At 42.0% G+C, this 13,425-nt stretch overlaps 2 protein-coding genes across 3 annotated transcripts in view; both read right to left on the bottom strand.

Moving 5' to 3' along the window:
* Positions 1-740: 740 nt before the first annotated feature.
* Positions 741-9,240, bottom strand: dbpb (D site albumin promoter binding protein b). 2 transcript variants are annotated; one of them, XM_020617600.1, is made up of 6 exons: positions 8,887-9,240; positions 8,193-8,339; positions 7,740-8,025; positions 6,553-7,011; positions 3,200-3,459; positions 741-2,315 (listed from the first exon to the last, which is right to left on the bottom strand). In XM_020617600.1, exons 3-6 carry the CDS (start codon positions 7,927-7,929, stop codon positions 2,100-2,102), a joined length of 1,125 nt encoding a protein of 374 aa, XP_020473256.1. In that variant the 5' UTR covers positions 7,930-8,025; positions 8,193-8,339; positions 8,887-9,240; the 3' UTR covers positions 741-2,099. The 2 variants fall into 2 exon arrangements, with proteins under 2 accessions (XP_020473256.1, XP_020473255.1); XM_020617599.1 differs by lacking the exon at positions 8,887-9,240 and having other exon boundaries at positions 8,193-8,858.
* A 300-nt stretch (positions 9,241-9,540) lies between these two features.
* The window catches only part of LOC109970201 (uncharacterized), a 10,257-nt gene continuing 6,372 nt past the window's right edge, over positions 9,541-13,425 (bottom strand). Inside the window, 1 exon segment of the mRNA XM_020617602.1 lies at positions 9,541-13,425. This exon segment is cut by the window's right edge and continues 26 nt beyond it. Within this exon segment, the coding sequence (XP_020473258.1) occupies positions 11,804-13,425 (1,622 nt within the window). The 3' untranslated portion in view covers positions 9,541-11,803.

The raw sequence follows: 13,425 nt of genomic DNA, 5'->3' as shown, positions 1-13,425 counted from the left end.
ACCATGGACACCACTGATGCAGCAGGGCAGTTCAGTTTGAGCCACTGTAAGATTCATCAGTGACATCTGTGAGGATATCAAAGATTAAATCATGTTGGGAGAGCAATTGATCACTGACTGAGGTGATGAAGGTTGTAAACCAATAAGGAGCATACTGATAGTGTGCATAGTCCATATTGTTGGGGAACAGAAAAGGTTACCGTGAGAGGTAAAGCAAGTCTGCATGTGCACCATTGTTCAAGTTATTGAGTCACATTTATAAATTCCATGGTCAAAGAAACAAAGGTGAAGGTAGTGTCCTCAGCAGAAGTGTTGACGATCTGGAGGTCTAAGACAGGATGCAAATAGCAGAGTGAGGGGTATTTTTTTCATTTGAATAGTCTTTATCAGGAACACCAAAGAGCAAAAGTGTTTCAAGGTGCAAAAGATCATGTTCATACAAAGAAAGAAAATCATTCATTAATATAGAACAGCAACAATAAGCGGGATAATCATCATAATCATAACAATAATAATAACAGTAATGGTAACTATTCATCATGGTCATTAAGGGGATTAAAAACCACACTCTATTACTAGTCCTCCCTCCCCTACGAACATAACATATGGTACCATGCCCCTGTGTAGATGTGGTGGGTACATAGAGAAGTTTATAGATACAGTAGGAAGGAAGGAGTAATAACAGGAGTAAACAGTAAGGAAGAAGCAGTACTGAAAAAAAGCACTAAATAGCAACAAGCTTTGTGGATCAACAGGAAAATTTGGCTTTTATTTCTCCCAGAAATCTGAGAAATTAACACTATTCCACTCAATGGGGGTACTCAACCCATCTCCTGAAATACATCAAATACACAAAATAGCATAGGCCTATCCACTATACACAACATTTCTCGCTCCGTAACAATGCTAATTAAAGTGTGTTCATAAAGTACAGTAAAGCAACAATGTGCGTTGTACTGGAAAGATTGATTACTATTTCAGAATATGTTACAACACTGAGATTTAACTAGCTTTATGTACCTTCAAGGTACAAAAGAGTGACATAGGGACAAAACTTTATGGGAAGAGGTTGCACACAATGGTGAGGGGACTGACTGTAAGTGAGCGCAGACAGAAACAGAGCAGCTGGATGGAGAAATGTCCCAACAATTCAAAGAGAGGATCAAGAGGGGCAGAGCTACCCAGGGCATCACAATACACTTTCACCAGCTTAGGTAAGACTTGAAACACCAGAGTAGATTCAAAGCACTCCACCAGGATAGAGAAAAAGGGACAGAGTCACAGATACTGGTATGGACTGGTATGGAAAGACGCATCAATCTCGTAAATAAGTGTTAACATTGTTGGGGAACTCAAGTCAATTAAAAAGGATGAAGTACTATATTTGGAAAGAACGCACAAGACTGGTCAAGACAAGTGTTGAGGATAGTGCTGGGCTGTCTACTCGGTGTCCCCTCGCGTCTCTCATTAGGTCTCTCTCTAGCGTGCCCAGTGACAGAAACATAACAGGAAAGAAAACTGAGCTCTTGAATAAAATCTACAAAAATGTTGAACTACACGATTTTAAGATAATTTTGCTCTCTATATTACAATTGTTACATGCGTCCTTGCCCCTGCTGCCGCATCCTGACATTAATCAAGTCGAAAAATACCCATCAATGGCTGACCACCTGTTAAACATCTCCTGACTCATCTATAATAAAAAGATATTGACCGCAGCTTTCCCCCATCTCTGGCCCAGACATGTAGAAAATATACAAAATTATTCTCCAAATTTGCTTTTCTTTTAATTTTTCTGAAGTATTATAAAAATATACAATTCTCCAATAACAAAACTCTTAAAAGTCACATCTTTCATCTATTAAATTAATCTTGCCATCCATCACTTTTTAAGAGTTGACACCTCAACAAAACGAGACACCTGAGCTTCAATACACAAACCTCCTTTTCTTATACATTCATCATCACAATCATCATCTTCCTCCTCAACATCATTATTATCCTGACCCCATTCTGTCCATCATGCCACCCCAAAAATTCAGTCTTAATTTGAATCCATTTTATATTCCTCCTCTTCCTGATTTTGCTCCACACCTTCATCACTGGTCAGCAAGACGGTTCTCGTATTTACTAAGGATGTTGCGACAGCGGCACAGTTCCTTCCGCATCTCGGCCACTTCCTGTCGGAGGGCGGCGTTTTCTCTCTCCAGGTAGGCAGCACGCACAGATATCTGGTTCTCCTTGAGACGGCGAGCATCTCGGGAACGCTTTGCTGCTTCGTTGTTTTTATACCTCCTGGTCCAGTACTTTTCATCCTAAGAGAGGACAAACAGAAATAGTAAGTAATGATTATTTCACCACCTAGCGGTTTCATTGGTTTACCTTGGCTGATCGTGGAATTTAAAGTAAAGGAAGTTAAATAATTAAAGGAGTAAAGTTAGGCACAGTGACTTCAATAAAATAATCAATGAATGGTCAAACTTGTTACTCAGGAAGCACGTAGTGCTCGTGTACAGCCATGTGGGTGTTTGGCCATGAAAGAGCGTGGGACATGTTCCTTTCACATATCTCATTCTCTGAGACTGAACAGTAATGAGCTAGCGACTTTTTTAACAGATATTTTGCTTTTTTTTTTTTTTGCTGGCATTGCTTCAGCAATTTTTTTTATTCACCTAAATTCTAGTGCTTCTTTGCTGCAAAATGCATTTACTGTGAAACACTGTAACCTTTGTTTTGAAAAGTGCTCCAATATAACTTTTTTTTTTTCAATGAGTGCCCTTAATTTAACGATAAGTACCTGGGAATTTGTGCTGCAACAGTTAGTTGAGAAAATTAATGTGAACATTTTTTATAATTGTTTTAAGTCAACTGCTAAGGATTTGCTGCTTTTTTCTTCAATAGATCATGGCAAACTAAATATATCTGGGTTTTGAACTGCTGGTGACATAATAATGAATTTGAGGACATCACCTTGAGCTCTAGGAAACACTGAAGGGCATTTTGCCCTACTTTCTGAGGCTTTGTTGACAAGGTAAAGAATAATAACCTACAATAAATAACATTTTCTCTTTAAACTCATGGTATGTGCCTTCAAATGATCTAATTGTGACCTACAATTACTTCCTTCCCAAGGTACAAAATGTCTACCCCTGCCATGAATATTTCTGCTGCTGCAGTGAAGACTTCAGACTGCACCCACCTTCATGTTATCAGGCACCAGGATCTTGCGGGCCTTCTTGATCATTGGCTGTGGTTTGAGCTCCTCTTCACTGAAGGAGTGTCTCCTGGGGTCAAAATTCTGCTGGCTAGAGACACTGGACATAGCCATGTCCGGAGAATCCATGTCAAACATTCCTACCGCATCTGGCCCGCTGCCCGTGGGCGTCAGCAGAGGTGGGCAGGAGGACGAGGAGGAGGAAGAGGGTGACTCACAAGAGTCATTCATACTCGTCTGACTCCCTGAAATTACAAGAAAGACAAACCTGTTTTGTTTTACATGCTTCTCACTGAGCTACTTTTATAATGATGCTGATTCTAAGACAAAGTAGCTTGATGGCAGCAGGCCACTATGACAATACGAGCACAGTAGTTCAACACGATGACCACCAGATGGAAGCAAAGAGCTACATTCTTAGTGTTATAATCAACAAACAACAAGCTTTTGCCCTAACTGATTCCAAAGATCTGAGGACATTTTAATCAGATCTCATGGACTGTAAAACTTGCATTTGCAGACCAATATTTAAAGGATATACCCTGAAATATACTACATAATAGTAAAAAAAGCATACAGATAAAATGACAAAGTGTTTATATTCACTTGTGCAAAGCTTTATACTTTTCTAAAATAAATCACATTTGCTTAAACTATTCAATTTCAAGTGCTCCATACTGTATTAGATCAAAGGATCATTGATATGTATGACATATTACACACCTAAAAACTGCCAATAATGGAAAATCAATCATTTGCTACAGGTTTATGAAAAGCATAGCTATGGTCCTTAGGTTCCTATAGATTTAAGCAGCCTACTGTGCAAACCAGTGCTTTGACAACAGACACAAACATGTTATCTATTGGCTTGGCCAACATCCAGAGCTGAATACCAATAGAGAAATCTAAAAATGCCACTCCCCTTAAAACCAGTTTCTTTAAGTGGGGCCAATCTAGTAAGGCTATACCTCATCCCACGCCCTTTAGGCCCAATGCACCTTACTTATCTGATTTTCCTTCCCTGTAAGAGCACTAAACTCCTATTGAAGATTTCTATATCTCCACACGCAAACACATCAGTCAACATTATTATTATAAATATGGTCAAATGCAATTGAACAAAAATAAAGAGATGTCCATGTGAAGACTTTAAACTTGAACTGTATCACAATTACAGGCTAATTATAGTCAGGGGAGTGTGTTAACTCAAAAGTGATCTGACAATCTAAAATTGTTAAATTCTGTCATTTGGTGGGCAGTGTCAACACATGTCACAGAGAACCTGAGTCGAAGCTCCCCTTCAGAGATATATGGATTCATTACAGCATAGCTACTTAACACCACAACGCTGCAGCTTAACAAAATGACCACAGCATTGTAGTCTAAACAAAACCTGTATGTGTTAAATTTCACAAAGCAGGTACTTATTGCAGACTATTACACTATGATGTGGAAACACTATTTGAGAACAACAGAAAAAGTAAAAGATGTGGCGCAGACTGCAAAACCTTAACACTAAGCAGCAGGAAGAATGGGCAAGTTGTTAGTTGTCACATGTTAAATGTTATTTAAAGAGCTGTAATATATGAGCTGCTGCTGCATAACTGCCAGGTAATCTGAATCTTAGTGTGGATAACAACCAAGTGCCAGATTTGCACTTTTTTCCTCAACTTATGACTAAACCAGGAGATTTTAATGACTGATGCTGCTTAAACCCAACAGCAGGAACCAGTCGGTGCAACCACCTGGTGTAGTGATTTGTGGGAATAAAACCCAGAAAACCCTCAGGCCTCATATGGTACATGGTTGTCTCTCTCTGCTTTTTGGAGAGCTCTGGAATGCAGACCTGTAAAGTAAATTTCATGCATTTATGCCCATGTCTCCACCCTCAGAGGCTTTTATTTTTCAATGAATGGTCCAAGATGTGACTCTACATATTTCAGGCCTCACACAACAGCATTCAAGCTGCTGTGAAGGAAAACAGCAGCCGTATTCCTCCTTAGGTTCCCAGGACACTCATGTGTATTAGGTGTTAGCCCATTCAGTATTTATGAAGCAGCTGTTGGTTAGGCACCTTTATGATACTACAAATTAAAATACAGCTTCTTTAGTTTCAAGTTGTGGAAGAGTTATTATCCATTCAACTTTGGCAAAGTCTCCTCATCCCAGTGACATTAACTTCTAGACTCAATACCAATTTGATTTTAAGCAATAACACATGAATAAGTTTTTGTAAATAGTATCTCACTTCTTTTCATTTGACTTCATATAGAAAGGTTGTAATCAAGCGCATGGGTGTTTCTCATGCAATATAACTGCATTATCAGAGTTTATGAACATGTACTGTACTTTGTCACTCAAGGACGGATCTAAAGGTCCTGTGTCAATATGCCATACAGTATACATTCTCTTCTGGATATTAGTGTACTCTGTGTCAGTGTTCAGTCTGAAGTCCAGCAGCACGGGAAAACTCTTCCTGTTGCCCATTTCCTCCCTCCCCCTGTGTGCTCCTCCTACACGTCTACTGGCCCTGCCTCTAGTTCTCTCACTCCAGCACTGTCAGCCTCTGCACATGTACTGACACGTGCACATGGCTGTGGCCTGTCAAGTGGGGAGAGATTTAAAGACACGCAACCACAAACACTACACACACTTCTCTGTCTCAGTTTTGACCCTGCTACACGTTAATAATTGTCTGGAAATGAATGCTGACTGTGGTATACAGATCACATGCTGAACTAAACAATACCTCCTTGCAATTGCTGTGAGGTCACACATCAAAAAGCTCAGGACTTCTTCCTTTACTGCACATTTTTCTCTCAGATCATCCACCCCTCTTCATGCTTTTCTCCACATCTCCCTGCTCCCTCATCCAGTGTTCAACCTAGCACCTCACTGGAGCATGAAAATAAAATTACACTACGGTCATTGTTAAACAACCATTTCTAAACTCTGTTTTCTCTGTCAAGTTGACTTTGCATTTAGAGGCATGTGATCTCCTACCTTCAGTTTGACCCCACAAGGCAGAAAAATGCTTTGTCACTATGGTGATTGTTACAAACTCAAAGGAGAGTTAAAGTGCTGAACTAGCCTGCGGGAATATTAGAAGCACACCATAACCTTGATTGCATTTCAGCTATTACTGAATTGTAAGATCTACTAGCCTGATATCAGTGGCAGGGGACTCTGTCGTATTTCAGCTTGCAAAACCTGCAGAACCCTCTTCCATGATATTGCTGTTACAAACTAACTACGAAGAATGGACTGTCCACATTCACTTTTTTTACTCTGTGGTTCTATTCCCTCAAGAACAAACAGGTGAGTGTCAGTGAACTCACCATGCAGACAGTCAGTTCCTCCTACAAGGCTCTGTGGCGGAGCCACCTCCAAACCAATGAGTGATGGGGAAGAAGACGAAGAAGGTGAAGAGGATGAAGAGCCAGGTGGGGATGACGGTGGTAAGCACTGGGAGCTCTGGTTGGGCACAGCTGACTGAGGGCTCTGTGATGGGATCTGGGCTGAAATAGAGCTGTTGTTGTTATGCATGCTGCCCATTCCATTTTCAGTCAGAAACTCCTCCAAGTCCATGTACTGGAGCTGGAAGAGGCCCCCATCTGCAGGGAGGGTGCGATCCCACAGGAGAGGCCCTAAGAACTGGTTGAAACTTCCTCCTCCATTTCCACCACTACCACCACCTCCTCCACAGTTATTACTGTTATTACTGCTGCTTACTCCACTGCCATTCCTCACAGGGCACACTCCCAAGGAGTCCTCATCAAGATCCACTCTGTCTTTGTCTGTCAAAGAGAGGAGAAACAAGTCATTATTAGTTCAGGATGAAGAATAACTTTGGTAACATTTTTCAGTACAAAATAAAGAACAATTACTAAAAGGGTTTATTGGACTATTTTTATCAGCAGCCTCTGGCTAATAGATGCTAACATTAACTCTCCCTGTTTGTGCTGAACCACATGGAGTGGCAGGTGTACCAAAAGATGCATGTCTGCAAAATCTCCCTCTCCCATACACACACACAAATACACACTCACAGATGGACCAGATGGTAGCAGAAATTGCTGCATTAAGCAAGAGCTGAAATCAATTTGTTGTCATAACATACACACATAAGCTCCTGAACAAATCTCACAATAGCTGTTTCTGCAACCACAGCACATGCCTGCACAGCATTACAGCTAAACCAAAACATGTTATTACCCACTGTCATCAGGATCCCAATCTTAAATCACAGCAGGGATTATAATCCAGGTGAATATTCATCAGGGTCAAAGAGAAGTCATCATGGATGAACATTCAGTGTTTTGTGCACAAATCTGTGCCATTAAATGATAAACGTGATGTTTCTTACATAGTGTTACATATTTGTATTGCAAAACAGTAGCAGTGGGAGTACCAGAAGTGTATGATTTAGTCATGCTCTGCCACTGAAGACAGTGTGTGTCAGGTGCTAGTGCTGCACATTTAATATAAACACATTGTATTAATTAATCAAATGAGGCTTTCTAACCTTTCGCATCACACGGGCTTTTTAAACGCTGGTCTCCCTTCATGGGGTGCTGCAGAAGGGATTTCAGACCTGTCATAGAGTTGAGATGCCCTCCTGTGAGGGAGCCTGCAGGCTGAGTACAACTTCCAAACTGTGGGCTTGCACCGGCTGGGAGGTCAGGGGTCGGAAGCTGGGAAAGCTGCCTTGACATCCTGGACCAGACGGGGTCGCAGAGACACCTGGGGCACCTGAAGGGGCGAAGCAAGCTGACCAGAGTACCTACCAATAGGACAAGTATGCTGGATGACTGTGCGTGTGTGCAGGAGGGGTGGGAGTGGAGGGCAAAAAAAAAGGATAGTTTTGAGAAATGTCCATATAGTATAAAGAACTGTAACTGAAAGTATGAGCATTGCATTAATGACGCAGTTTTATTATACTTTGAAACTTATGCTAAATAACACATGCAACTTTTACCTTTCACTTGTAATGCAGTGTTCCTTAATTCCTTGCAGAGATATTTTTATCTAAATATTCCATTGTCGCTGGATCCTGTCAAAACTGTTGTAGATCACGCTGTTATTCTCAGAGGACCAGTGTGGGAGGACCATCTGAGCAGGAATACTGTTCATAATAAAAATGCAAAAGGCGTCAAAATGACAATGAGACCCGTAGACTGCACGGACAGAAAGACATTACAATTAAAATTGGTGAATATTCCGAGTTAATCGGTGTTCACAGAGAAATCCCCGAAATAGTTGCAAAGCGAACCTCCGTAAAAACAAAACAACCTAAGTGTGTATCGTAAAAAGCACACAGAGCATCGAGAGCAGCGTCTGGACTGATCAGATGACAAGTTTGTGGTGTTCTCTCCGCTCTGGCGCTCTGCTGTCCTTCGGGAAGAGGAGGGGTCGTTTCCTCTTTCTCTGTCAGTACTTTTCTTTCCGGTGAATCCAGTCACAGGAGCACGGGCTCGGGTCTGTCTAGGCCGCGCGACGTCCACGTCCTCTCTCTTTCTCTCTCTCTCTCTCTCTCCCTCTCCCTCTCTCTCAGCTGGAAGGGACACGGGTAGTTCACGTGACGTCACGCCTTGCAGAACGAGGCGCGAGTGGGGGAGGAGGCGGGTTAAACAAATCTCAATTCTGGCATATTATTTATGAGACACACCTACCCTCGTGCCACACCTCGAGGAGACGAAGCTGTTTGTTTTGCCTGACAGGTACAAACAGGGTGACTCTCCTATTTTATTTACACTGCAGCAGCAAAGATGTAAATTCGTTGTATCTTAGTATGATTACTGAAAGCACTTGTCTTTACATTGCTAGACCTTGCCATCACAGCTCATGATTACTGGCTCAAAATATTGACCATCACCATTACAGCACAGTGATGGCTATCTGTAATAATTAGGTACTGCGGAAAGGCTTTTCGAGTTGCCTTGTAATCCACAGAAAACGTGAGTGTGCCTTTTTTTCAGGAGTCAGGAACGCTTCAGCACGTTGCCTCCCGGCGTACAATAGCTGCTCCAACTCACGTGTTCGCGGCACGCGGAGATCAGGCATGTCCGCTCGCGGCTCTGGTCCTGATTGGCTGTGGGAACTCGCCGCTCCGCCCACGACGAGCGCTTATTGGTCAGAAATAGGTCCCATAAACCCGCCCGCTCGGATTCCCCCACGTGCATGCCACTGCCGCGTGAGACCAGTTCGAATCACAAAAAGCGCGAGGGGTTTCTAATCTACTGTACAGTTGCAGAGCACATGCACAACACAGTGCACTGTAGGAATTCAGCTGTTTCCCCCCCCAGAGTTGGACATGCAAGAGATGACAAATAGTAGACAGATTTAAGTCATCATAAGGCTCCAAAGTGTAATAAATAATGCAGCTTCCATATGAATATTATGCACTAGAGGATAGGAAAATATGTTGTCAGTTTTAAGTAGGGGTTCAGTCTAGGGTCCAGTTGTGGGCCTTCTAATGTAACCTGTTTAAATCAGCAGTGGGTGTGAATCATCATAAGCAAAACAGATGTATTTTATAATCAATTGGCATGCAAACACACTTGTGATTTTAAAATCACCTTAGCATGTCCTCTGCATAGCCTCCAGGACTTACATGATGCTAAATAATATTGTGGTTGGTGTCACGCATGAAATTATCATGAAAACATTTGTGTGTAATCAAGAAAAGGGCTACAGTAATATCTAATTTTCCTAATGCAGTGAATTTATATTCAATACTAGTGCAAAATTACATGGACTGAATTTCACCTTTGACTAATTTCTAAACGTGCAGTTTATTTTATTTAAATGTGGCTAAATTCAAGCAGCCATGATTGCAGAATGATACTAAATCTTTCTATTTACTTTGTGGCATTAATCTTGTAGTAAACAGCAGACAGGAACATAATTCAGTCACACAACACTCTCTAGCCCCCCCCTCATCAGTGCAAAATCCATGTGACTGACACACTCTTCCAGACCAGGTCAAACATAAAGAATAAATGTGTTGTTTACTGCCATCTTGTGGAGCTAATGAAAAGTTTTACACAGCCACATATTTCAAGTGCAGTGATGTAACTACTGTAAATTTTAATGGCTGAAAACAGGTCATTACACTGGTGTAATCTGGAGAATAATATGGTAAGCCTATGTACTTTAAAGAGATTTACTGGTATATCAACTACATCCTGAAATGTATTTAATTCACAGAGTGAAATGAAATTCACATGGAATACAGAGCTAAATAATTACAAAATCTCATTGTTGATATTTACACCTTACTTGGGTTTTGACAATATTTTGGATACTGCAGTAGATAAGTGAATCAGAAATGAAAGGAAAACAACAAATGATTACACTTAAGGTTTATTCATTGCTGAAATATAATCAACTACTGTCTTCTCAGTAAGTTATGATAGAAATCTACTAAAACTATCATTTTTCTTTAAAAGAAAAACAAGGCTTGACAGGGGTATGAACATGTAAATAAAGTGAAAGGATGTACTTAAAACTTATTTTTCTTTAGAAGAAATAAAAAGGCTTGACAGTAAGAATATGACTGCAACTTGGCAAAAAGTAAAAGGTAGACGGGGTTAAGTATAAGATTGGCATGAAGACTAATTGGGTTACACACATAAATACATGGAATATTACATCTGTTTATGATAGGTCCTCATCTTTAACACACTGTGAAGTACTGTAGAAATAATCACTGCTAAAAAGAGCATACAAATAACGTGAGATAAATGTGTTACAGTCCACTGTTTGACCTGTTTTCAATCTCTTGGTAAAAAAGCTAGGAATATCTTAAATAACTGAAGTAAAATGAACATAATAAGCCAGGCTTTTTTCTAAGTTTCTTCATTTTGGCAAGAGAGGGATCCTTGTGATGCTAATTACCAGCAACTCTGACATTTTACCTATATGTGATTAAATCACTAGGGAATATAAAGTAACCTTTGAATCATGTTTACACTACAAACGTCTGGGGATATACTGAATAAACCATCACATACTGTAGGAGTGATTTCACAACCTCGGCAAAAAACTTGACCAGAGAACAAACATGCACTGACAAACTATCAACAAAGGTTTTTGTCCCCATGTCCCTACTCCTAATAAATGCACTTTACATTTTAAAAAATCCTCAGAGTCTCTAAGTGAACAACAACAAGACAGTACACAGCAGAGACGTTTATCATACAGCAAGAGGTGTAGCAGGGATTCTAATTACGGGGAAGATAGATAGATTAGCAGGTCATTTCACCTAAACTTGTCTAGTAACTGCACAGTGTCAGCCAAGCATAGTGTCAATGCACTTAAGGGGTTAATGATCCTATGGAAACAGTCATGTCTTTGAAAACACCTTCCAATATAAACTGGAAGAATTTATCATGATATTTTATAGGATGCTCTACAGTAGTTGTTAACACACTCATTCTAATAGTCAGCAGAGTAGATGTCAACAGAGACAAAGAGGCAAATTCTCCTAAAGGCAGCAGATGCCTTTTCAAGTCCCTTTTTTTACCTTCCCATTTTAGAACTGAAATATCACCCTCATATTCCACCCCTTTTCAGATACCAGGATGCTCAGTATCTGTATGGTCCCTGTAGGAATGGCAGCTCCCCCTGATCCTCATGGGTCGGTCTCTCTCCCAGTGTCTTTGAAAGCTTCCGCCTCTTAGCATTTCCTCGCAGCAATCCCTTAGCCCTGCGCCGGCAGGACACCTTGTGCCTGTGGAGAAGTGTAGCATTCCAGAAGCGAGCAGAACAGCGTTGGCAGGAGAAAGTCCCTCTGGCACGATGGGAGGCCCGATGGATGAAGGCCACCAAAGGCCTGTGAGACTGTTTCCCACATACACTGCACCTTAGTCGCTCCTGAGTGGTTGAAGCTTTCTGTGGGTGTTTAACTGCCATGTGGACTAGCAGTCCCGCTTTACGGGAAAACACAGAGTTGGGACATATAGGGCAGCCAAAACGTTTTACAGGGACTTTCAGGGATGACAGGATCTGCACCTTCACTCCTCCAGTGTTGACAAGCTTATACCCACCACCACCTGATCCTCCTCCACATCTAATTGTCAAACGAAGAGAACCTTGCTTTTTATTTGACTGCCCTCTTATTGTACAACTTATCTTTCTCTTCTTTTTGCCTCCATCAAATTTAACTAAATCTTGGGATTCCCATTTATTTTCCCTCCAATCTCTCCTGCCGGACTTTTTTTTTTTCTTCTTGTGTCGTCTCACTTCATTGTGTGATAACTGGATACTGCAGTCAAGGTGCTGGTGGGACTGGGTACCTGACTGATATGGATGATGGTGGGAGTGATGGTGATGGTGATGCAGATGATGATGTTCAGTGGAGGGCAGTTCCGTGAGGGGCTGGAACGGGGCTGTGGTGTGAAGCGTACGACTACGCGATCCAGCTGGGTATATGTGCTCTCCTTTCACCCCAGCTGGGGAGTGTGGGTGCTGTGGGGGCATGATTGTAGAGTTTGGAGGCAGAGGCTGTGAGTAAGATGGGGCATTAGAAGCTGAAGACTGGGCAGCTGCAGCATCATAAAAGAGGGGGGAGTAACCAGCTGGAGGTTGCGGGGGTGCCTGGTGGCTAAGACTCTGCCCTCCGTGGCCTTCTGTGGGAGGAGCCATCTGCAGCAGGGCGTTGGTGGCAGCTTCACTCTCTGATGCTGACTGATTGGCATCACTCCCACCTCTGTTGTCTCCAGACCCAGTGCTGCCTTCTTGTGAGTTAGACGGTTCAGTGCGGGTCATCCCATGCTGTGACTGCCTATGTCGAGTAAGGCTATTGGAATAAGCAAAAGCTTTCCCACATACCTCACAGCAAAAGAGCTTTTCACCGCCACCTTCATGAACCGTCTGGTGATGAGCAGTCAGATGGAAGTGATGGCGGAACGACTTCCAACATATAGCACAGGTGTAGAGTCGAGGTGGAGGTGGGGGCTGTGGTTGGGGTGGGGGTGGAGGCTGTGGCTGGGGGTTGGTGTCTTGAGGCTTGACATCTTGAGAGTAGGAGTAATAAGAGGAGGTGCTTGGTGCTTGGTTCTGGCCCCTGTCTTGGGCCACGCTACATTGAGGGTTTGGGTTAAAGCTGTTAAGGTTCTCTGCAGCTGGTGTTGTGGGCACTTCTTCCAGCTCCCCTTTCTGGTGGAGTTTGCTGTGCCTCCTGAGGCTCTGGGAGTAACCAAACTCTT

This window comes from Monopterus albus, unplaced genomic scaffold, assembly GCF_001952655.1.
Source record: "Monopterus albus unplaced genomic scaffold, M_albus_1.0 scaffold192.1, whole genome shotgun sequence".
NCBI lineage: Eukaryota > Metazoa > Chordata > Actinopteri > Synbranchiformes > Synbranchidae > Monopterus > Monopterus albus.
Note: the sequence above shows the minus strand (reverse complement) of the source record. Positions and strands in the feature narration are given on the sequence as shown.